Source organism: Hippocampus bargibanti, linkage group LG14 (assembly GCF_051943395.1).
Source record: "Hippocampus bargibanti isolate YZ-2025 linkage group LG14, ASM5194339v1, whole genome shotgun sequence".
NCBI classification, from domain to species: Eukaryota; Metazoa; Chordata; class Actinopteri; order Syngnathiformes; family Syngnathidae; genus Hippocampus; species Hippocampus bargibanti.
The window spans coordinates 20,014,587-20,024,586 of NC_142747.1; the positions used below are offsets into that span (position 1 = coordinate 20,014,587).

Genomic DNA, 10,000 nt, shown 5'->3' on the forward strand with positions numbered 1-10,000 from the left:
TGAAATGTGATTGGTTAAATGATTACATACGAAAACACACATCTGGAAGCAGCACAATGGGAAAAGTAATGAAAGAAAGTATATATTTCACATTAGTCTGTGATTCAGATATTTTTAGGTCCGCAAAGAAGGCCTTGCAGGCCCTGACGGCCCACCACTACTATCTTGTGTGTGCGTGTGTGTGTGTGTGTGTGTGTGTAAGAGAAGGGGATGTAGGTCTGGCCATTCAGGGAACTTGTCGTCATTTCTCTGTACTCACCCGGTTTCCTGGTAATGTCACAATGTTAGTTAGCAGCAGTACGGTTGCACACACACACACACACACACACACACACACACACACACACACACACACACACACACACACACATTATTCAGTACACACTGGAGCCATACAAATACGGAAACATGCCATTTTATGAGGTAAACACGCCTAGAGATAGACAATATTTCACTCAAATATTAAACTGAGTGACAATATCGGCAATGACAACTGCAAGATGTCTCAATCATTCATCTGTTTATTCATTCGACCATTTTGCGATCCGTTTTATTCTCATTGGGCTCGCAGGGGGTGCCGGAGCCTATCCCAGGTGTCTTAGGGCACTAGGCTGGGGACACCTTGAACTGCGAGCCAATCACAGAGCACATAGGAACAACCATCCGCTCTCACGCTCACAAAAAAAAATGACCATACCCGAAACTGGGGGGGGGGGGGGGACATAGATAAATGGGTGGATAGCTAGCTAGCTAGATAGATGGATAGCAAGCGAGCTAGATATAGATGGATAGCTAGCAAGATAGGTGGATAGCTAGCAAGCTAGCTCGATAGGTGGAAAGCTATCTAGCCAGCTGGCTAGATAAATAGCTAGCTAGATAGATAGATAGATAGATGGATAGCTAATTACAGAGATGGATGGATGAATAGCTAGCTCGCCGGATAGATTAATAGCTAGCTCGCCGGATAGATGAATAGCTAGCTAGCCGGATAAATGAATAGCTCGCCGGATAGATGAATAGCTAGCTAGCCGGATAGATGAATAGCTAGCCAGCCGGACAGATGAATAACTAGCCAGACAGACAGATGAATAGCTAGCTAGCCGGACAGATGAATAGCTAGCCAAACAGACAGATGAATAGCTAGCTAGCCGGACAGATGAATAGCTAGCTAGCTGGATAGATGAATAGCTAGCTAGATGGATAGATGAATAGCTAGCTAGCTGGCGAGATGACTAGCTAGCTAGCTGGCGAGATGAATAGCTAGCTAGCTGGATAGACGGCTAGAGATATAACTAGTGAGCTAGATAGCTAGCTGGATAGATTTATAGCTAGCTAGTTATCTCAATCACGGTTGAGCTAGCTCTCTAGCTAGCTCAATCCCAGTTGGCGTGGCTAAATGTTGCGACCGCACTTTAGCCTACTTATCTGTCGCCTCCTTGTTCTCAGGAAGCCCAACTGTGAAAGTCCCGGTGTGCTCAAGAGCAGGAAGCTACCGCGGCAGAAAGCGGCGCACAGACGCAACACATGTCCCAGTCCCCAAGACATCAGTCGGGCCCTCCAGGCCCCCTCGGCAGCCCCCAGCGCAAGCGCGGCCAGCCTGGATGAGCTCATACTGCGCTGCCTTGGCTGTTTTGGTCAGTCGCCCGCGTTTGATCGCAATACGGTTATGTAAAAGAGGGAAGTGGGCTACGTAGAGTTTGGGGAGGAGGCGGAGGAGGGGGTGCGCAAGGGGGAGGCTCACACAATGGCGCTTTTTCTTCTGATAAAGGATTCTCAAACTTTTCAGTCCAGGGATGGCTTGCAAGGGAGAATTTTTGTCTCACTGAATACAACTGGGAGGTGGTCTCCTAAAAGCAATAGGAATTGCAAGGGTGACTATTTTTGAAGAAATAAAAAGTTTGTCACAATAAGAAATGTATTGGAAGGTGGCTATTTTTTTTTTTCAGGAAGAAAAAATGTAAAGTAACAGTTGGCAAAGTCAAGTTAAAAAAATATATAGATCTTGTAAGACTGTGACTTTTACATGCCCCCAATTATATTTTGGCAGTTCAGCATTAAATTTACCAATAGCTAGCTAGATAGATGGATGGATAGCTAGATAGATGGATAGCTAGATAGATAGATGGATAGCTAAATGATAGCTAGCTAGCTAGCTATAGATGGATGGATAGCTAGCTGGCTAGATAAATAAATGGACAGCTAAATAGTTAGATGGATCGATAGATAGATGGATAGCTAGCTAGATATTTAGGTAGATGGAGAGCTAGATAGATGGATGGCCAGATAATAGCTAGATAAATGGATAGCTAAATAGATAGATGGATCGCTAGATAGATGGATAGCTAGATAGCTAGATGGATAGCTATCTAGATGGATGGATAGATAGCTAAATAGATGGATGGATAGCGAGATAGATAGATGGATAACTAGATGATAGATAGCTGGCTAGATAGATGGTTTGATAGCTAGCTAGATAGATAAATGGATAGCTAAATAGATAGATGGATCGCTAGACAGATGGATAGCTAGATAGCTTGCTAGCTAGATAGCTAGATAGAAGGATAGCGAGATAGATGGATAGCTAGATGATAGCTAGCTCGATAGATAGATGGGTACATAGATAGCTAGATGGATAGCTAGCTAGCTAGCTAGATCAATGGATAGGTAAATGATAGATGGATAGCTCGATAGATGGATGGACAGCTAGATCATAGCTAGCTAGCTAGATTGGTAGGAAAAAAAATAACACGACAAAAAAAAAACAAAATAACACGACATAATCCTCCAAAGTTTTAGCTTGTGGACCCCGGGGTGTCCAAGGACCCCGGTTTGACACCCACCGTGCTGAGATACCAACTCACCCCTTTAATCCGTTTTCAAACTGGGGATGAACTACTAAGCAAAATTCGGATTCAGATACGTACCTTCAATGACAATTTCTGTGCTGGAGGTAATGGCCCGTGATAGCAAGGCTCAATCTATGTGTTGCATTTCTACGTCAGATTCAGAGGGGAAGCTGTGCAGCCCACGAGGGTCCCAGATGGTCCACATGACGCTGATGATGCACAGTTGGGTGGTCTCGTCTCAGACCTTCGCCCAGAAGCTCCTGGCTTTATATCCTGATAGGCACACGGTGGTCTTGCTTGACGCCATCCAGGCTGAGTTTGCAACTGCAACATTTGATGAAAGTCGACGGTTTCTATGTGGAATGTTTATGTAGTCTTAAAACTCAAGACAGACGATCCCCTACTTATGAACATTCGAGTTACGAACAACGGTACATATGAACATTTTTGTAGTAACATACGTAGTATTCTCTCCAGTTGTAAATATCTTTATAGAGCATATATTTTATTCAATGTTTATTTTTCAGTACAAACCAATACAGGTTACTTATACAAGCGTTCAACATACATACTTCGATACACCTGAAACATACTTATATCTAAATAAGCCTTCAACATACATTCCATACAAAAAAAATAGCACTGAAGCAACTTACGAACAAATTCACCTTACGAACGACCGTTCTGAACCTTCTGATGCTGCATTGAGTGTTTATGTCGTCCGAAAACTCAATATTCTGTGAGTCCTGCAATTCGAGTGACAATGACAAAAACCCTGGCACTGACGTGGACACATTTTAACACACGACTAGCAGTGAACGAGTTAAGTTACCAAAAAAAACAAAATCCAGATGGAAAGTGCACTCCTTGACCGTCTCTCACGTACAAGGACTGCCCCCCCGAGAAGAGAGGCCTGAGGCGGGGTCAAGTATGTCACCTGGTCAGGTGAGTAAGTACGACTCCAGTCCTGACAGAACCGGTTCTTTCTCCCGCCCCGTTTTTTTTTTTTTTTTGTGTGTGTGCTTCCTAAACACGCTTTCCTGTCACGCCGCGACGGGCAGGACCTGGATCGCCCGGTTCCCCGCCGTGTTCGAGGCTGACCCCCTTTTAGAGCAGACCATGGGGGACCTTTGGGCGTTGGTACGCTCGGATGGGGAGGAGGCTCAGATCATCGACACGTCATGCCTGTGAGTTTGATTTCTTCATTGATTTGGATGACTCTGTCTCTCTCTCACACACACTCACTCTCTCGGCAATGGCCCATGTCTTTCAATCAACATTCCCATCTTGACTTGCACTTTGGATCTGGATTAGACACATTGTCAATCCAATTTTGGCAGTTTCCCCCCCCATCTTTAATCGTTTATAGTCAAATGTCCACTGGTTTTGATGATAATACGTAGACAACGTCGTCTCCGACGTTGAGCCATGTCGAAAAATCGCTACTATTTAGCGTAAAATAATTAGCATATCTTTCGTCATAACTTTACTTGCTCAGATTGTGCGTTCGGTTGCTTTGTCCATTGTATGAAAAGCAAAGGTAACGCATGATGGGCTCCAGATTCGTACGGGTGTTTCTAACTCGATATTTAACGTGTCTTTTGGCAGAAGCCCCCACGTGGACGTCTCGCAGGCCCCCTCGCCCTCCGTAAAGAAGAGGAAAGTGTCGCTCATCTTTGACCACATGGAGGCAGACGAGATGGCCGAGCACCTCAGCTACTTGGAGTTCAAGAACTTTTGCAGCGTTTCGGTGAGAGCGGTCTAGCCAGCTAGACACTTACGGCCAGCCAACGAGACAGCTAATATCTAGCCAGCTAGCTAATGGATAGCTAATAAAGAGATAACAGATAGCCAACAGCTAGCCAGCTAGACAGTTTACAGCCAGCCAGCTAATAGCTAGTCATATAGCTAATGGATAGCTAATAAATAGCTTATAGATAGCCAGATAGCCAACATCTAGCCAGCTAATAGCCAGCCAGCTAGACATAGCTCGGGTCGTGGGGGGTGCTGGAGCCTATCACTACTTTATCATCAGCCTAAGCTTTGCCGCCATTTTGTAGCATACTATGGCATTGCGTACACAGCATAAAAATGTGCTACCATTTTTTTTTTGTGTGCATATCAGGTTTCACGAAAACAGTAACAAATCGATAGGCGGAAAAACAGCGCATAATTAAATGCTAATTTTGATAGCGGTTGTCACACAGATGCACAATCTAAGCGGTCTCATGGTGGCTAACGGTACATCATCGTACTTCAATTGGCATGTGTGTTCACTCCCACAAAAGCGCAGGCGACCATTTTTTTTTATTACAGGAGTTTACAGAAGCACCAAATGAAATATAATCTCACTTATTTTCACAGTTAGACTACTGCTACTTTTGCGCTTAGCATGCAAATAGGCCCTTAGCAGTTGAACCGGTACGGCTACTTTTTTTTTTTTTCCAACTGTACTTCAGTTTAAGTACGTACTTTGTGTTAACATCGTTGTCACTTTTATTGATTATTCCAATCAGTTCCTAGATTACCGCAGCTACGTCGTGCGCGGCTCGGTGCGGGATAACCCGGCTCTGGAACGCTCCGTTATGATGTGCAATGGCGTCTCCCAGTGGGTCCAGCTCATGATCCTCAGCAGGCACACGGCCCAGCAGAGGGCCCAGGTCTTCACCAAGTTCATCCACGTGGCTCAGGTGGGCGGCCCTCAAGCCAGTCAAATTCACTTTCTTGCTTGTGATAATTGCGAGGCTAATTTCTGATCAGTTAAATAGATTTGTGGTTACTATTGGCTGAAAGCCTTTAATAGTCCTACAATGGAGACATTTACATGAATAAGAAAACCTTTCAGCCAAATGGCAAAATCTCACAGAGTACAGACGCTCCTCAACTTACGAACGAGATATGTTTCCGAATGGTCGTTCGTAAGTTGAATTTGTTCGTAAGTTGATTCAGTGCTATATTTTGGATGGCATGTATGTTTAAAGGACAACCGACACCATTTTTTTTTTTGTTTCCTGACATCAGAAAAACGTTTTATAACATCTAAAATACCCGAAATGCAAAACACCAACAAAAATGACTTAAGTGTCCCAAAACTGTCACAAAATGAGCTCGGAAGTGGGCAGATTCAGAAAGTCCCGCCCCGTTGTTCGTGACGTCACGCCAGGATACTCCTTCACAAACTGCCTTACTCCAGAATCAAAATTTAGAGTTCACATTCGGAGAAGATGCTTTCTTGTTATTCATCCAGTTGTGAATATGATTCAAATAGTTCTGAAGAGGAAAGCATAAATGTTTGCAATCGATTCAAGAAGTCCTTCCGTATCAATGCGAGCCGTCTGGACTCCAATGTAGCGCCCATAAAATGCACAAGATGGCGCACAAGCTCCGTTGGAAATGGTCTGAATTGTCTGCTGGGAATTTATGTCAACTTATACCTTCTTTATGCGTGTTACCGCAATTGGCTGTGACACACAACGATTCACCATCGCGTTATTCATGTAGTTTTCCTTCTAATTTCACCATTAACACTGTGTTTTCAGATGAAAAAAAGTACCCAAAATGCATTGTGTGTCGCTTTTCTCGGTCAGGGGCGTTCCCTCCGTGACGTCACTTAGGGCATCGTCATCAACACGAAAACAAGACTTAAAATATTAATAATAATAACATAAAATATAGCTATATGCGATGGAATCTTTGTAAAATGCATTCAGTAGAAGTCATTTTACAAATTATGGACACAACTTGTCCAGAGGTGTCGGTTGTCCTTTCAGGCTTATATAAGTATGTTTAAGGTTTATATAAATATGTTTAAGGCTTGTATAAGTAACCTGTATTAACATGTACAACACTGCATATGTTACTACCAAATGTTCATATGTATCATTGTCCGTAACTCGAATGGCTGTCACGCGAATGGTCGTAACTTGAATGTGTCATCATCATCTGTAGTTCCCTTGCGATTTAACGGCCACTGCATAAAAGACCTTGCATAACTCTTCAATCCTTATTTTTTTTACATTTTTAAAAATTATTTTGATCGCAAACCACTATCACAGGCTGTCCTATGACTAAACACAAAATGTCCCTTTGACAAACTTTTGTCAAAGATCAAAAAAAACACACGTCTTTCGCTTTCTCTGTGCGCAAGGTGGGCTGTGTCAGTTGGAGGTCATACTTTTGTCAACACGCGGCAATCCACATTTCAAGTCTTTTTACGCGAGGTGTTTAATGGTATTTACTGTAAACATCAAGAGCAAATTTGTGTTTTTCCATGTCAAAATACACACACACACACACACACACACACACACACACACACACACACACACACACTTACTTGACTAAAAGATAGAAAGAAAAAAATGGTCTACATTGCTTATTTCTAGAGCACAAAGTGAACAAATGCCTCTGACGACAGTTGTCCGAATAGTGTAAATAATAGCCATTTAAAGGACAACCGACGTCTCCGGACAAGTGGTGTCCATAATTTGTAAAATGGCTTCAAATGACTTCTACTGCGCGTATTTTAATAAGATTCCACTGCATATAGTTATATTTTACCTTTTACCTCGTGCTGAATAGTCATGAAGTCTTGTTTTTGAGTTGGTGACGAGTCCGTACGTTACGTCACTGAAGGAACGCCCCTGACCGAAAAAAAAAAAGACACAGTGTAGCAGTCCTTCTATCACGTCAATGTATTTTGCTGTACTTGTTTGGTCTGAAAACCTCGTGTTGCACCAAAAAGCCGCCAGAAGAGGGTGACCAAGCTCCAAGGAAGGAATTTATCAGCATGTGGAAATGGGCTGATAGGGACAGAATTCCTTACAGGAACTTGGACGCCATTTTCTGCCTCTTTTTTGGTGATCCATTTCCCCCCAATGTTGCCTCAAAATGGCACGGAATAAATTATTTAATCAATTGCAAACATGTATGCTTTCCTCTTCAGAACTATTTGAATCATATTCATAACTGGATGTGTAACAAGGAAGCATATTCTCCAAATCTGAAGCCATTGTTTTGATTCTCCAGCAATGCAAGACGTCTTGGCGTGACGTCACCAACTGGGGGCGGGACTTTCTGAAAATGCCCAATTCGCAGTTCAATTTTTTTTTGCAGATTTTGGACACTTTAAGTCATTTTTATTTGTGTTTTGCATTTGAATAAAAATATCATATTGCGTGTTTTGGGTATTTTAGATGCTATAAAACGTTTTTCTGATGTCAGTGAGGAAACAAAATGGTGTCGGTTGTCAGAAAAACATTTTATAGCATCTAAAAAAAGTGTCCCAAAACTACCACAAAATGAGCTAGGAACTGGGGATTTTCAGACACCAGGATGCTCCTTCACAAACTGCCTTGCTCCAGAATCAAAACAATGGCTTCAGAGAGTTCAGATTCGGAGAAGTTCAGTACATAGCTGTGTTAGTCAGTTTTGCAAACTCTGAAAGTCATTTTATGATGGATATGAGCATAGTTAGCATAGCATAGAAACGGTGCCTAAAGAATCCCAGTTCAGAGAAGAAAAAAAAAATCCAATCGGATCTACTGTAAAATGTAGCACCCAACTATGATGCCCCAAACACTTGGACGACATCCCAAAATTCATCTAACGACATGACCCTGTTGATGCCCGCAGAGACTGCGAGCTCTGCAGAACTTCAACACGCTGATGGCGGTCACTGGAGGACTCTGTCACAGCGCCATCTCCCGCCTCAAAGACACGTACAACCTTTTGCCTCCTGACGTCACCAAGGTACTCTGATGGCTCACAAGAGAAGCAACAAAGTCTGTTGACCAGCCACTTTTTCCATAGATCAAAACAGAATAGACTACGATCAAACTAGAACTAAACTAAACTCGCCATGATTAAGCAACGAAACAAAACAAAACAAAAAATGTATTTGTAGTTTTTAAGTAAGAAGAAAGTAGACCAGACTACAGAAAACCAGACCAAAATGAGACTCAAATGAATTGGAACTGTTTTAAAATAAAATTAGAAGACTCTAAAATTGTATAATTGTAATTAAGTCTGGCACCGCCGAAACTACCAGCAAAAGATTTTAGTTCACTGACGAAGCCTCTCGGATAAGAAGCGAAACGTCCGACACCTTCAAAGAAGTACAGATGACGTCTGAAGAAACCTTTTCATCGATGGATCACTGCTCTAGGACTGATAGCTTACACAGACACAATTAAATAAGACAAAATAAAAACCAAAACAGTCCAAAATTAGAATAAACCGCAATAGACTAATCAAAACCGAGACTAGACTCAAACTGTGTGAACCTGACAAGAGTAAAGAATACAAAGACGAGTCAGACTAAAATAGACGATGACTAGTGTTGATTATTTCCTCCTGTTCAAAAAACAAAAGCTCTTTTGTCACGACGTCGTCAGGCACTCAGCGAGATGACGGAGCTCCTGTCGTCACGCAGCAACTACAGCAACTATCGCCGTTTATACGGCGAATGCTCCGGCTTCAAGGTGCCCATCCTGGGCGTTCACCTCAAGGATCTGATCTCCCTCAACGAGGCCCTGCCGGACTACGTGGATGGCGATAAGATCAACCTGAGTAAACTTCAGCATCTCCACAGCAACGTCAACGATCTGCTGGAGTTGCACAGACTCACGCCGCCGTTCGAAGCCAACAAAGACTTGCTGCATCTTTTGACGGTAGGTAGGAGAACCAGTCCCAAGATCAGACCCCCCAGTGAGGAGTTCCTTTGGAACAGCACCAATGATGTCTTTAATGCTTCAGCTCTCTCTAGATCTGTACTACACTGAAGATCAGATCTATGAACTCTCCTACACCAAGGAACCCAAAAACCCCAAGATCCAGGTCAGTCATCTTCACGATCGACAAGTTTGGCATTCATAATAAGCAGCAATAAATAAATACATACATACATACATAAATAAATAATAATAATAATAATCTATACAAATCTAGAAAATATATAAATGCCGATCACCTCCGCAAATTACATATTTTTGCTTGCTTTGAAATCAGAAATCATGAAAAATGGTTGCTTAATGGAAAAAAATAAAGAATATGATGATGCTTGGAATAATTATATCTATAGTATTTATTCGTCCGTTTGGGTACTTGTGCATTTATTTATTTATTCATCCATTTGTGTATTTATTTATTCGTCC

At 42.4% G+C, this 10,000-nt stretch overlaps 2 protein-coding genes across 2 annotated transcripts in view; one reads left to right on the forward strand and one right to left on the reverse strand.

Annotated features, from left to right (window-relative positions):
• Nucleotides 1–3,065, reverse strand: part of ryr1b (ryanodine receptor 1b (skeletal)) — a 92,176-nt gene extending 89,111 nt beyond the window's left edge. Inside the window, exon 1 of the mRNA XM_089012913.1 lies at nucleotides 2,925–3,065. The gene's annotated coding sequence lies outside the window, so the exon portion shown is untranslated. The remainder of the gene's footprint in view (nucleotides 1–2,924) is intronic.
• The window catches only part of rasgrp4 (RAS guanyl releasing protein 4), a 15,116-nt gene continuing 6,178 nt past the window's right edge, over nucleotides 1,063–10,000 (forward strand). Inside the window, exons 1-9 of the mRNA XM_089012922.1 lie at nucleotides 1,063–1,634; nucleotides 3,003–3,114; nucleotides 3,729–3,791; nucleotides 3,908–4,033; nucleotides 4,455–4,596; nucleotides 5,363–5,536; nucleotides 8,481–8,597; nucleotides 9,242–9,517; nucleotides 9,603–9,683. Coding sequence (XP_088869048.1) covers nucleotides 1,397–1,634; nucleotides 3,003–3,114; nucleotides 3,729–3,791; nucleotides 3,908–4,033; nucleotides 4,455–4,596; nucleotides 5,363–5,536; nucleotides 8,481–8,597; nucleotides 9,242–9,517; nucleotides 9,603–9,683 — 1,329 coding nt within the window. The 5' untranslated portion in view covers nucleotides 1,063–1,396. The remainder of the gene's footprint in view (nucleotides 1,635–3,002; nucleotides 3,115–3,728; nucleotides 3,792–3,907; nucleotides 4,034–4,454; nucleotides 4,597–5,362; nucleotides 5,537–8,480; nucleotides 8,598–9,241; nucleotides 9,518–9,602; nucleotides 9,684–10,000) is intronic.